Source organism: Bos taurus, chromosome 4 (genome assembly GCF_002263795.3).
Source record: "Bos taurus isolate L1 Dominette 01449 registration number 42190680 breed Hereford chromosome 4, ARS-UCD2.0, whole genome shotgun sequence".
Taxonomy (NCBI): Eukaryota; Metazoa; Chordata; class Mammalia; order Artiodactyla; family Bovidae; genus Bos; species Bos taurus.
In genome coordinates this window covers 63,977,202-63,992,145 of record NC_037331.1, presented here as the reverse complement: position 1 = coordinate 63,992,145, position 14,944 = coordinate 63,977,202, and the positions used below count along the sequence as shown (strand labels likewise).

The following is a 14,944-nucleotide window of genomic DNA, read 5'->3' as shown; positions in this document are numbered from 1 at the left end:
GACTTCATTGATCATTTCTCAATCTGGGGGCAAAAAATAACCTAAAGTGGTAGTTAATGCCCACTCACCCCCACTAACAGCCCATTGAAACCATAAGCTCCAGTATTGGGACCAAGGGAGTCAACTGATGGGAAGCAAAGCTAGATCTTGACTCAACTTCTCAGGCTCCTTTGTTGGCTCTCTCCTACTCAGTTCAGGAGGATATTGGTTTTTCTCAGGGCTCCCGGTCTTCAGTTACTATCTATTTGGTTCAGTTCAGTTCAGCTCAGTCGCTCAGTCATGTCCGACTCTTTGTGACCCCATGAATCGCAGCCCGCCAGGCCTCCCTGTCCATCACCAACTCCCGGAGTTCACTCAGACTCATGTCCATCGAGTCAGTGATGCCATCCGGCCATCTTATCCTCTGTCGTTCCCTTCTCCTCCTGCCCCCAATCCCTCCCGGCCTCAGAGTCTTTTCCAATGAGTCAACTCTTCGCATGAGGTGGCCAAAGTATTGGAGTTTCAGCTTTAGCATCAGTCCTTCCAATGAACACCCAGGACTGATTTCCTTTAGAATGGACTGGTTGGATCTCCTTGCAGTCCAAGGGACTCTCAAGAGTCTTCTCCAACACCACTTCATTCAGATGCTTATATCTTTCCTTTTCTCCTTTGCTTTTTGCTTCTCTCCTTTTCACAGCTATTTGTAAGGCCTCCCCAGGCAGCCATTTTGCTTTTTTGCATTTCTTTTCCATGGGGATGGTCTTGATCCCTGTCTCCTCTCATGTACAATGTCATGAACCTCCATCCATAGTTCATTAGGCACTCTATCAGATCTAGTCCCTTAAATCTATTTCTCACTTCCACTGTATAATCATAAGGGATTTGATTTAGGTCATACCTGAATGGTCTACTGGTTTTCCGTACTTTCTTCAATTTAAGTCTGAATTTGGCAATAAGGAGTTCATGATCTGAGCCACAGTCAGCTCCCGGTCTTGTTTTTGCTGACCGTATAGAGCTTCTCCATCTTTGGCTGCAAAGAATATAATCAGTCCGATTTCAGTGTTGACCATCTGGTGATGTCCATGTGTAGAGTCTTCTCTTGTGTTGTTGGAAGAAGGTGTTTGCTATGACCAGTGCATTCTCTTGGCAAAACTCTGTTAGCCTTTGCCCTGCTTCATTCCGTATTCCAAGGCCAAATTTGCCTGTTACTCCAGGTGTTTCTTGACTTCCTACTTTTGCATTCCAGTCCCCTATAATGAAAAGGACATCTTTTTTGGGTGTTAGTTCTAAAAGGTCTTGTAGGTCTTCATAGAACCATTCAACTTCAGCTTCTTCAGCGTTCCTGGTTGGGGCATAGACTTGGATTACTGTGATATTGAATGGTTTGCCTTGGAAACGAACAGAGATCATTCTGTCGTTTTTGAGATTGCCTCCAAGTACTGCATTTCGGACTCTTTTGTTGACCATGATGGCTACCCCATTTCTTCTAAGGGATTCCTGCCCACAGTAGTAGATATAATGGTCATCTGAGTTAAATTCACCCATTTCAGTCCATTTTAGTTCGCTGATTCCTAGAATATCGACGTTCACTCTTGCCATCTCCTGTTTGACCACTTCCGATTTGCCTTGATTCTTGAACCTAATATTCCAGGTTCCTATGCAATATTGCTCTTTACAGCATCGGACCTTGCTTCTATCACCAGTCATATCCACAACTGGGTATTGATCTATTTGGCAACAACTCCCAAACATCTCCAATTCAGTCACCACCACCACCTACACCCTACCCTTAAACACATCAAAATTAAACTCCTTTAAATCAACAAAGGGGAAAGGCTTACTTTTTTTTTTTTCTTCTCCTTTTCCTCCTTTTTTCTTTTTCTTCTTCTACACCCATAGGTTTATTGATATTGTCAAATGGCGTCAACAAGCATGGCTTATCCTTACTTCTGTCATTGAGAGTTTGAAAGCATTTTTGCCTGTTGAGGTATAACTTTCCCTTTGATCTTCGCCCTGTTGGCTAACATTCCTTACCATTTTAGGTCGAGTTCTCTTACCCACCCCTGATCCCAGGAGATGGACATGATAGTCACACCTTACCTGAAGAGTGGAAGTATTTGCCCTTCCTTGCCCTACCAGACGGCGCACACAACTACCAAGAAGGTATGTAAACAGACAGTGGAGCAATCAGTAGGTACCTTTTTTGTTTTTTTCACATTTGCTCAGACATCTTAGAGTCTGAGTACTTTGGTAAGGAAAGACATTTGGCCTAGTGATTGTTCATAAAATATTTAAATGCTTGTTTGAAGATGACCAGTTAGTTATTTATACTAGAGGATCTGCAGAGGAGTGCCAGGCTTATATTGGCAATGGTTGGTGAACATTGGCCACTCTTTTGCCAAGAGCTCTGGCCAAGGTAAGTGATTAGCCATATTAGGACATCTGCTATTGGTAGCACTTTCAGTATTTAAACCTCAGACTCCTCTCAGAGGCAAACTCAGGAAGGTTACCTGCACCGGCTGCAGGCTGACTGAAGCTCTAGCTACAGGTTGACTAGCTTCATCTCCCAGTGCCCACCTGAAAACACCTGGGGTTGTTTCTCCTCCTGAAGCATTGCCGTCACAGTCTGCTTAAAAGTTTTCATGCATGAGGAGCGTGTTAACACCCTCAAAGAAAGCAGCGCTGTGAAGTTAGTACGGAATCGCCTATCACCCTATACATGAGTGCTTTGAATGGCTTAATGAAGAAATATGCTTTATCATGGTTTTATAGGCTCTTCCAAGACGCCAGATTAAACTTGGTTTGGTTGCTTGTTTTTCTAAAATTTATTACTTTTTGTATGAAATGAGGCAAATCCTACTATGCAGTTTAACATAAAATTTAAATGCTGTATTTTTAACCTCACAAACCTTTTTAACTTTTTATTTTGTATCCGGGAATAGCCAATTCACAAATCTTTTTGTAAAAATATTTTTAGTATGAGAGCTTTTAAACATACAGAAAAGTTGGAAGAATAGTAAATATTTGACGGATTTTCTTTATATATGTCTACGGTTTTGCCTATATTATACTTCCGTGGTGGCTCAGATGGTAAAGAATTGGCCTGCAATGCTGGGGACCCAGGTTCGATCCCTGAGTCAGGAAGATGCCCTGGAGAAGGGAATGGCTGCCCACTCCAGTATTCTTGCCTGGAGAATCCCATGGACAGAGCAGCCTGGCAGGCTATAGTCCATGGGGTTTCAAAGAGTCAGACACGACTGAGCAACTAACACTTTCACGGTTTTGCCTATACTGTTTGAAAGTCAGTTGTAAACATCATGACGCTTTATCTGTAAATACTTCAGCTGACATTTTCTAAAAATAAGATCATTCCTGGGATGACTTCGGATTTGACCTTTACCACAGCTAAGAGATTTAACAGTAATTCCATAATACCACCTTCTATCCAGCCTACATTCAGATTTCCTCAATTGTCCTAAGAATTTCCTGGATCTGTTCAAAATTTCTGTGTTGCCTTTGGTTTGTATGATTCTTTACTTTCTTTTAATCTGGGATAATCCTGTATAATAAAGTATTTTCTGAGAAGGGCAGCTGTAGTCTCAATTCATCCTGTTACAATTCAGCCTCTAGAGCTTTTTGTGTGATGAGTATACACTGAAAGGCAGTGAGAGGAATTCTAAGAAACTAGTGGTTTGATGCTAGAAATAAATCTGACATGGGTTCCTGTTACTTCATCATTTTTGTTTCAATGACTGCATTATACTAATGTCAGAGTTGATTATTAAATATAAGTAGTCTACTTTGGTATTTACATTTTTCTGTATATCTCTTAGATACTGTGTTTTTTCACTTGCCACCCAGAAATGGAAATGGAGCCACTATATATGGTATCTCTTGCTATCGACAAATTGAAGCCAAGGTAAGACAGTTAAAATGAAAAGCAAAAAAACACTTGAAAACTCCTTGTACTGGCCACTTAAGATGTAGAATCTGGGGAAATACATAAGCCTTTATCTTTTATGTGGTACCTGTAATATAGTTTTAAATTTTTATAAACTGTTTAGCTGTTTTCTCTACTGTACCAGTTAATTCACATGAATGTTTTTCTAAATTGAGATTAGTGACTATATTTGTATCATAATGTTTGGTACATTGTTTTTAGATAGTGATACCTAAACTATCCATTTATCTTTAGAATACTGTATTTCAGTTTCATGGTATCCTTGAGTTTTCTATTTCTAATGTTTGGTATGAAACCTTAAAAAAAGGAACGGTAATGAGTGTTTTTCTTTTTTTTAGAAGCTTTCTAGAAATAGTGGAAAGTACTGACAGTAGCTGCAAACTACTCACAAGTTATCTTAATTATCTATAAGATTTTGATCATTCTTAAACTTACCTGCCCTCTTAATGCCTAACTTAGTATAATAGCTCTGATTAATAAATTCAAATAAACCGAGATGGGTAGCTTCACCTTTCCTGCTGTATTTCTGAGCACCACCATTCTTTTTGCAGTGGGGATACCTTTTCTGAGTAGATCGCTTTCCTTTTATGAAATCATTAATACTCTGAAGTAGTGGTACTGGTATGTGTCAGTCATGTGCGACTGTGACCGCACAGACTGTAACCCGCCAGGCTCTTCTGTCCATGGAATTCTCCAGGCAAGAATACTGGAGTAGGCCAATATTATAAAGTAATTAGCCTCCAATTAAAATAAATAAATTAATTTTTTAAAAAAAGAATACTGGAGTAGGTTGCCGTTTCCTTCTCCAAGGCATCTTCCTAACCCAGGGGTCAAACCCAGGTCTCCTGCATTGGCAGGCAGATTCGTTACCACTCATGCCACTTGGGAAGCCTGAAGTAGTTCTCAGCTGCACATTGGAATCACCTGGAGAGTTTTAGATAAGTAGGGATGACTGGGTCCCCACTCCAGAGATTCTGAGTTAATGTTCTGGCATCAGGAGTATTAAAAGCTCCCCAGGTGATTCTCATATGCAGGCCAGATGATGAACCACTGCTCTAAAACACTGGTTTTTAACCAGAACTACCTGGAAGCTTTTTAATTATAAGCATAATTGCTGGGCCTTTCCTTCTACAAACTGAATTAGAATCTCTAATAATTGATCCTAGGCGATCACAAAGTTTTAAAAGCTTCCTCAGGTGGGTAATTAACTTAGTCATAAAAATTTTTCTTTCAATTTTTATAATGAACGTTTCAAACACAGATAAATTAAAAGAATGGTACAATAAATACCTGTATACCAACCATCTACATTCAGCCGTTGTTAATATTCTACCACATTTGCTTTGTCTGTGTGTGTTTCCCTGAACCATTAGAAAGTAATAAGTAAATTCCAGCGTAAACAAGCTAGTTAACTACATGAAATAACCCTCCACGCACAGGGCCTAGAACCAAGGACACACATTGTAAATGTTTGTGGTTCAGGTGACTTCTGTGCTGTGCTGAATCGCTCAGTCGTGTCTGCCTCTTTGCAACCCCATGGACGTAGCCCGCCAGGCTCCTCTGTCCATGGGGATCATCCAGGCAAGAATACTGGAGTGGGTTGCCATGCCCTCCTCCAGGGGATCTTCCCAACCCAGGGATCGAACCCTGGTCTCCCACATTGCTGTCTGAGCTACCAGGAAAGCCCAAAACTCCTGGAGTGGGTAGCCTATCCCTTCTCCAGGGGAACTTCCTGACCCGGGAATCGAACCAGGGTCTCCTGCATTGTAGACAGAATCTTTACCAGCTGAGCTACCTGGGAAGCCCTTCAAATGAATAACTGAATTTAGAGATAAAGAAATCTGAGAATTTGTATTTGATTTCTTCACATACTGTTACCCTTGCACACTGATATTACTAGATGGAATGAATCAAGCTGCTGCCTTTTCTTGGAAATCTGTTCCTTTTACCACCTTTTACCCCTGTAAATTGTATGTGTGTGTGTTAGTTGCTCAGTTGTATCTGACTCTTTGAAACCCCATGGACTGTAGCCTGCCAGGCTCCTCTATCCATGGAATTCTCCCAGCAAGAATACTGGGATGGGTAGCCATTCCTTTCTCCAATTAGTTGTATAATCACTAGTAAAATTATTTCTCCAGTACTGTTGTTATTAACAGCAGTTCTCATGCTCTGCCTAGACATCCTTTAAGTGGCACTCCATACTGCCTGTCTCCCTTACCTCCTGAGTCTGACCCACTTTAGTCTATTAGGGTTGCCCATTTCTCCAAGCTGTTCTCTCCTTTTCTGATAACTAGACAGATAAACCAGACATCAGAGGCCATAGAGCCTAGGAGAAAGCCTTTCATTCCCTTTGAACAAAGGTGAGACCTGATGGATGAATCCAATAAAGGTAAAGAGGTAGAAGCAGATTGAAGAAAGGCTCTACTCTCAATGTAATTTAACAACAGATCATCAGTTCTCAGGCAGTTGAAGACTCAGAGCCAAGGAGATATCAGGCAGTACATGAGAAGGGGAAGAGTCGCTCTTACTGCCCTCACAGCCTTTCCTGGGGTTGATCAAGTCTTGTTTCCTAGCAGAGAACTGCAGAAATCTTATGTGGTCATCCTCAAAATCACCAGGACCTGAGTTTTGGCTCAGAACTGGACTACAGTACGATACAGGTGTGCCAGGACAGACTCCCAACAGTGGAGAATAACCACCATAACAAAACTGCTGACGATTCTTCCATCTCTGGAGAAACAAGCTCTTAAACTATCCCCTTCTCACCAGAAACAAAAGTCTCTGAAAGGAGTATCCATTTTAAAACTGGAACCAAGGATGACTGGTTTGCATTATGATTGTGGCAATTTACGCATAAAGTATTCTCCACCAGACTATAAATTCCTTGAGAGCAGAGACGGTCTCTCACTCTTACATTCCCATTGCCTGCCAGAGTCTTAACACAGAGTACTCTGGTTGACATTTATTCATTCAATAAATGTCTTCTGAGATTCTCAGTAAGTACTTTTAAATTTATTAAGTGCAAGTATTTTTTTTCTGATTGCTATCTTATATTGAAACAATGATTTTTAAATATTTCCATGAAAAATTTCTAATAGTGACTATTTGTTTATAATAGGCATTGAAAGTACGGCAAGCAGATATCACCAGAGAGACTGTTCAAAAAAGTGTCTGTGTTCTAAGCAAGCTGGTAAGTGACTAAATAACCTGTTAATATCAAACACTCATGGCAGCTTTTTATTTGAGAATAAAGCATTATTGGAATGAGGAGAGGGACTTCCCTGGCCGTTCAGTGGTAAAGACGCTGTGCTTCCACTGCAGGGGGTTTGGTCCCTGGTCTGCAAACTAGATCCCATAGGCCACAACTATGACCCGGCACAGCTAAATAGAGAAATATTTTTAAAAATAATTTAATAATATGGACCTTACTAATAGGATCTGAAGGATCAGGGTATTTCTTCCCAGATAGTAATTTTAAACATAGGGCAAGAATAGTCTCCTAGAAAAGAAATGATTATAAAAGATTTTAATATCAGAAAATTGGTAGATTGCTAATCTGATTCCTGTACACAGTTTCTCGAAGGGTAGCCCGAAAAAATATATATCAGTGAATTTTTTTTGTATACTGGACCAGATGACCAATGTATAGGAGTGCTGAATGTTGGACGAATACACCATTTTGAAAGGCTTCCTGAACAATCATTCTTCAAAGAACAATAATAATGGTGCCATTTATCAAGTGCCTGTATGTCAGATATTCTATAGCAGGCACTTTTTAGATAGCCTTGTCATTTTAAACCTCATAAGAAGAGAGATCTAAGTATTTACTGTTCTTGTTTCACAAATAAAGTTACATCTCAGACAAAAAATGTCTCTCAGAGACATGTAACTGCTAACGATAAAATTGCAGTGAAAATCCAGTTTTATTGGACAGATAAAACAGGCAGGGAGATGGAGAGAGCTGGCTCACACAGAAATATCTGATGGTTCATACTGCCTTTTAGCCTATGTTTAAAAATATGTTTGGTGCTGCTACTGCTGCTGCTGCTAAGTCACTTCAGTCGTGTCCGACTCTGTGTGACCCCATAGACGGCAGCCCACCAGGCTCCCCCGTCCCTGGGATTCTCCAGGCAAGAACACTGGAGTGGGTTTAAATAGTAATAATGATATATTAACCAGGATTTTTGTTGTTGCCTGCCAGAGTCTAGCACAGAGTGCTCTGGTTGATGTTTATTCATTCAATAAATATCTTCTGAGATTCTTAATCAGTACTTTAATTTATTAAGTGCAAGATATTTTTTTTTTTCTGATTGCTACCTTACATTGAAACATAATGATTTTTATTGACTTTTGTTGTTGTTTTAGCTGCTAAGTTGTACAGCCTCAGGGACTGTAGCCTGCCAAGCTCCTCTGTCCATGGGATTTTCCAGGCAAGAATACTGGAGTGGGTTGCCATGTCCTCCGACAAGGATTAAACCCGCATCTCCTGCATTGGCAGGCGGGTTCTTTACCACTGAGCCACCAGGAAAGCTCATTAACTGGGATACTGGGGGATAAAACTATTAACTTGTTTTAACTAGTTAGAGAATATATGCAGCATTAGTTTCTGCATCCTGAAAAGGACATAGAAACCAGAAAACATCTAGAAAAGAACATTTTATTGTTGTTCAGTCGCTAGATCGTGTCCGACTCTTTGCGACCCCATGGACTGCAGCACATCAGGCCTCCCTGTCCTTCACTATCTCCTGGAGTTTGCCCAAATTCATTGAGTCAGAGATGCCATCCAACCATCTCATCCCCTGCCGCCCTCTTCTCCTTTTGCCTTCAATCTTTCCCAGCATAAGAAAAGAACATAAAAGGATGGAAATGGTAGGAAGAGGGTTTTAAATAGGTAAGAATTAAGGAGTAACTTTGTTTTCAGATACACAAAAGAATATTATATAGAATATAATAAAGGACACAGACTAGTAGTTTTTTTTAGATTTTAAGCCCCTACTGAAGGCCAAAAAAGGCAAAATGAACTTAATCATGAGTGTTCAACTAGATATAAGAACTGAGTGCTGCAAGGATGATTAAATGTAACCACAGCCTAGCAGAACAGTGTGCAGAATTACGATGTTTTAAATTGTATGATACTAATGGCTAACATTTAAGTGCTTTCTATAGCCACATAGTCTAGTAAGTGCTTTTCAATGTGAAAGTGTTAGTCAGTCACTCGTGTCCAGCTCTGTGTGACCCCTTGGACTGTAGCCTACCAGGCTCCTCTCTCCATGGGATTATCCTTCCATATACCTGTGTTTACATTAGGCAGCAGATGTGGAAAGGTTAAGTGCCCAGAGTTATGTGACTGAGTGACCAGAGCAACACGCCGGAGGTCTGTGCCCACAGTCTCAACCCAGTGCTCTGAGTGGTGGTTACTTTGTACCTGCACCCCAGGAACTAGAACACATGACTTAACAACATTCAACTGTGAATGCTACTCCTACTGCTGCTAAGTTGCATCAGTTGTGTCCGACTCTGTGCAACCCCATAGATGGCAGCCCAACAGGCTCCTCTGTCCCTGGGATTCTCCAGGCAATAATAAGATACTAACTTTGTCAGTAACTTTTTCCTTTCTGGTCTTTTCAAGTTAAAAAATTGTGGGGTGTTTGTTTTGTTTTTACTATTATCAAACTAATGGTAATCTCTCTTTTTCTTTAAGCCTCTCTATGGCTTACTCCAAGCAAAACTTCAACTCATTACACATGCATATTTTGAAGAGAAGGATTTTTCACAAATTTCCATTCTAAAGGTAACTTTTTATCCTCCATGGATGTGTCTGAAGACAGATTCATGAATCAAGTAGATCTTTAATATTGTGAGAGATGATTTATTAACTTAAGAAAGACATTCTTCTTTGAAAATAACATTGAAGGGCCAAAGATCTGCCCAAAATGTACAATTTCTACTTAGTAAATTTAACAAAACTATCTTTTATTAGGAAATGATGACTACAGTTGATTATAACAAATATTTCTGTTAGTGGGTAATAGCCCTTTTGCTATGGCATTGCTTCTCTACAATTGTTATCTCATTAATACCCTGCATCGTATGTTTATATATCAGGCTTCTGGATCCTAACTCCCATATCAAAAAGCACAGAAAAACTACATGACTATTTTACTGAAGAATAATGTTTTTCTCAAGGCTGCCATTATTGTATACAGCATGGATCTCCCCTGGATTCTAGTGAGAGAGAGACAGTTATTTAGCAAGGACACAGAGGGAATTTATCCTAGGAATCCATACCACCATGGGAATGGATCAAGCTCTAAAATATAGAGGTACAGAAAGAAGGAGTGCTGGAAACTGGCAGAGTTTCAAAGAGACAAAACTGCTTCAAAGAACCAGTTTTCTCCTGGTCATTCTATTTCTGATTCAGTGTCTAAACTGATGGTAAAGTGTTCTAAACTGAATCTTATTTTATAGGAGCTCTATGAACATATGAATAGTTCCCTGGGAGGAACTTCGTTAGAAGGATCCCAGGTATATCTTGGTAAGTCACTTTTTCTACAAGTCAGAAGAAATGCCCTCTTTTCTTTTTGTTTGGCATGTTGGTTGCATGTAAAACTTCATGATCAGAGTTAGATTTCTATATGGTATCTAAATTCTCCAACCAAAATTTAGAAGCATTATTGTATAAAGCATATTTCAGCTTTTCAGAATAATAATGGAAGTTTTTTCTTTTCCTTACGTTAATGCTGATCAGGTCAGTTCCTTGTCATAACACAGAGGGAGAGCGAGGGAGAGAGAGATCTGCTTATTAGTGTCTTTCTATTCCAAGATTTTTCAAGTGGGAGTTTTATGCTATTTTCACAACCAAGAACATCCATTGGTGTGTCAGGCACTCAGTAAAAGTCATTTTCATAATTATTTTTTAAAAAGAATCATGATCACATCTTGATCACATAGTGATTTGTGCTCACTCACTTCGAATTTTAGCATAAAGTAGCCAAACTGTGCTAGGTTCACTTTTGCAGTCTTATGTGTAATGTGAACTAGTTATAAAACTCGTTTTCGGAGGATATATTTTTCTCTGAATAAATTTATCTTGTCTTATGACAGGCGATAAGAGAAGCCTGTGATTCAGAAATAATACCTATGGGGTATAGTGCCCAAAAACCTTGTTTAAATGATTGACTGCTACTGTGAAGTAAAGCCTCATGATTTCTAAACTTGTGTAATTTGTGAGATGGCTTTAGAATGGGGAGAAGGTGTGAGAGTTGCACAGCCACAACATGAGCCTCTAGACACAAATAACTTTACATTTAGATTAGAATTAATAGAAGTTAAATAAAATTTAAAAATCAGTTTGTCAGTTGCTGTATTTCAAGTACTCAGTGGCCACTTACGTCTACTCTATTGGACAATGTAGATTTAGAATATTTCCATTATTTCAGGACGTTCTGTCCGACAGTGTTGAAGTTCTGTTTGTATGTGTACATAATCAGATATTATATAAATATTTAAATTTTGCATAGCCCTACTTTTACCCAACTTTTTGGAGGAGATTAAAACTTCCTTTGACAAAAACAGTAGGTTATAGTCACAGATTAGCTTTTCTTTTCTTTTTTTAACATTATAGGTTTATCTCCTCGGGATCTTGTGCTTCATTTTCGACATAAGGTATGATACCTTATTTAAATTTATGATGTACTCAAATTATGTTCATTTAACTAGGCAGATGTTCATTTAACTAGGCAGATTTCATGAGCTGCATGGTCTAATGCAGATTATGGCATAACCATGTTTTAATTTTTCTGAGACAGCTGTCATAATGATAGTTAAAAGTGTTGGTAGTGCTTATATAATAGAAATTTCTAAAAGTACACGGTGTCTGTTTATTTCATTGCAGGATAGGATACTTTTTTATACAGTTGTTGATATTTTGGATATTATGAAATTAGAGTGGAAAGAAACATGTTTTATTTTATTCTATTCTTCTTCACTATGGTTTATTACAGGATGTTGAGAATAGTTCCCTATGTTATATAGCAGGACCTTGTTTATCCATTCTGTACGTAATAGTTTGCATCCACCAATCTCAAACTCCCAATCACTCCTCACAACCCCCGCCACACACACTTGGCAACCACAAATCTGTTCTGTAAGCCTGTGAGTCTATTTCATGGATAAGTTTATTTGCATTGTATTTTAGATTCCACATGTAAGTGATATCCTATGGCATTTGTCTTCTCCCTCTGACTTACTTCATTTAGTATGATAATCTCCAGGTCCATCCGTATTGCTCCAAATGGCATTGTTTCTTATGCCTGAGTAGTAATCCATTGTGTGTATATGTGTATGTGTGTGTGTGTGTGTGTATACAACATGTGAAAGAAATACGTTTTAATTAATCTTGTAGACTATTTTGTATGCTGCCCTGAGAGTGAAACATTTTCCAGCAAAATATCTATACTTAACATCTTTTGACTGGGGCATACACGCATTGATTGTTCCCTTAACACATATAGTGAGTGTCTGCTCTGTGAGTGCCCTGGACAAACAGAAGTAAATGAAAAGTACCTTCCCTTTAACGGGCTTGCAGATATTTCAAGCAAAAAATGGCACAACTTCCTCCCAAAAGTCCAATTTGATAGTGATTTATGGGGTTGCACAGAGTTGGACACGACTGAAGCGACTTAGCAGCAGCAGCAGCAGCATCACATTTTTTAGAGAACTCAGATACTTAATTTCTCAGTATAAGTTCATGATTTTCAATTATTTTTAAAGCACTAGAATTATTTAATATTATTGACTCAATGTTACATGGTTATGTTTGAGGAAGGACAAAGGCAAATGAATAATAGGCTTGGATTTCTTATTTTAATACAATATTATTTTTCTTTCTTCAGGTTCTAATCCTATTTAAACTAATTCTTCTTGAAAAAAAGGTGAGATCTGAATGGATGGAATATTTAACATTTATTGACATTTCTTAAAATAAAACTAAAGTATAAATTAAGACTTTTTTGGCTATCAAATTGTGGTGAGCTTAAAGTACGTATTCTTTTTTACTACTATAGAAGTGTGAATTCGTGCAGTGTTTTCTGGGGGCAGTTTGATAGTATTCAGTTATCAAGGTGGTTTTGACTATATAGGTAATAGAGAACTCTATCTATGTATGCATATGTGGCCGTGCTGCATTGGCATGCGGAATCTTAGTTACCTGACCAGGAATGGAACCTGCACCCTCTGCAGTAGGAGTCCAGAGTCTTCCCCTGGACCACTAGGGAAGTCCCCAAAACTCAGTCTAAATTGACTTAAAAAATGTATTGGCTTGCTTCAGACTTGAGAGTATGTTGACTGAATGGTTTGATAATATAATTAATTACCTAGATTTTTTTCATCTCTTTGCTCTACAGTCCACAGTGCTAGCTTTATCTTGAGCCTGATTTCCCTTGTAGTATAGGATTACTGCCAACAGTGGTTGAGCTATATGCTGCCTCAGCTATATGCTAGTGGCAGAGATAATATCTTTTCCCTAATTTAATGAGAATTCTTCCCTTCAATTCATTTGGGCCTGTGAGGCCATATGCCTACTCAGAACTAATAATTGTTGCTAAAGAAATGCCTGTATTGATTGGCTTAAGTCTGGGTTCCAGATGCACTCTCTGGTACAAAGGGATGGGATTACCATGATTTTAGATAAAAAATTATAAGGGATTTTAGACCAAGGTCTGCACACTTAAGCCCAAGGGCCAAATTTGGCCCACCAGCTATTGTTGTAAATGAAGTTTTCTTGGAACACAGTTTCAGCCATTCTTCAACTTATTGTTTATGGCTGCCTTTGCACTACAGTGGGAGAGTTAAGTAGTTGGAACAGAGACCAAATGGCCCACAAATGAAAAATGCTTACTATCTCACCTTCTATAGAAAGTTTGCTGACCTCTGGTTTAGACTAGTCAGGAGCCATCCCTGGATCTGTGGTCACTATTACTGTGCTCAATAGAGATGGAATGGATGTTGGAAGGTCAGTCATTCACAATGTCCAGTATAATTCATTATCATAAAAAATGTTTATCCATTTGGCCCAGTAATTGTCCTCTTAAGAGATTTATTTTCCAGAATTTATCTGAGTTGACACAGAGCTCCAAGAGATTCTTTCACAGAATCATTTTTAATAATAAATTATCAATGGATAACTTAAGTTTTGATTTATCTTGTATATAATTCCAAACAACAAAAAAGATTCTGAGTGGTTTTATTATTGGAAAGATGTTTCATAGCATGTTAAGTGAAAAATGGTGATCCAACTACATATCAAGCCCAGGATTCTGATTTTATAAATAAATGTATTTATTCATTTAAATGAGATTGGAAGGAAAGACAGCAACAGTTTGGTGACCATGCATATTTTTTAACAAGGAAATACTTTTCTTTATTCTGGTTTTCTGAATGAATATGTATTCTTTCTTCAAACAGGAAAGTAAATTTAAAAAAAAGAATGAAGCATGTACTAGTGCAATATTTCAACCTTTAAAAGAAGCTCTTAGTTGTAAAATACATGTAACATATAATTAACCATCTTAACCATTTTCAAGTGTGCAGTTTCATAGCATTAAGTGTGTTCACGTTGTTGTGGTATTACCATCTGTCCTCAGAACTCTCTTCATTGTGCAAAACCGAAACTCTACCCATTAAACAATAACTCCACTTTCACCCCTTCTCCCACCACTGGCGACCACCCTTGTACTTTCTGTCTCTATAAACTGGACTATTCTAGGTTTCTCACAAGTGAAATCATACGTGTTTGGCTTATTTCATTTAGCACAGTGTCCTCAAGGTTCATCCATGTACAACAGATGTCAGAATTTCCTTCCTTTTTAAGGATGAATAATATTCCATTGCATGTACATAGAGCATTTTTTTATCCCTTCATTCATTGATGGACACTTGGGTTGCTTCCGCCTTTTGGCTCTCATGAATAATACTGCTGTGAACATGGGTCTGTGTAAATGTCTT

General features: G+C 38.6%; 1 protein-coding gene across 5 annotated transcripts in view; it reads left to right on the top strand.

Annotated features, from left to right (window-relative positions):
• Positions 1–14,944, top strand: part of AVL9 (AVL9 cell migration associated) — a 65,923-nt gene that overhangs the window by 18,074 nt on the left and 32,905 nt on the right. For 4 of the 5 annotated variants that reach the window (XM_059885886.1, XM_059885885.1, XM_024991081.2 and 1 more), the window contains exons 2-8: positions 2,022–2,142; positions 3,813–3,898; positions 7,059–7,130; positions 9,642–9,731; positions 10,409–10,475; positions 11,565–11,605; positions 12,835–12,873. In XM_059885886.1, coding sequence (XP_059741869.1) covers positions 2,022–2,142; positions 3,813–3,898; positions 7,059–7,130; positions 9,642–9,731; positions 10,409–10,475; positions 11,565–11,605; positions 12,835–12,873 — 516 coding nt within the window. The remainder of the gene's footprint in view (positions 1–2,021; positions 2,143–3,812; positions 3,899–7,058; positions 7,131–9,641; positions 9,732–10,408; positions 10,476–11,564; positions 11,606–12,834; positions 12,874–14,944) is intronic. The other variant, XM_024991082.2, reaches the window with a different exon arrangement.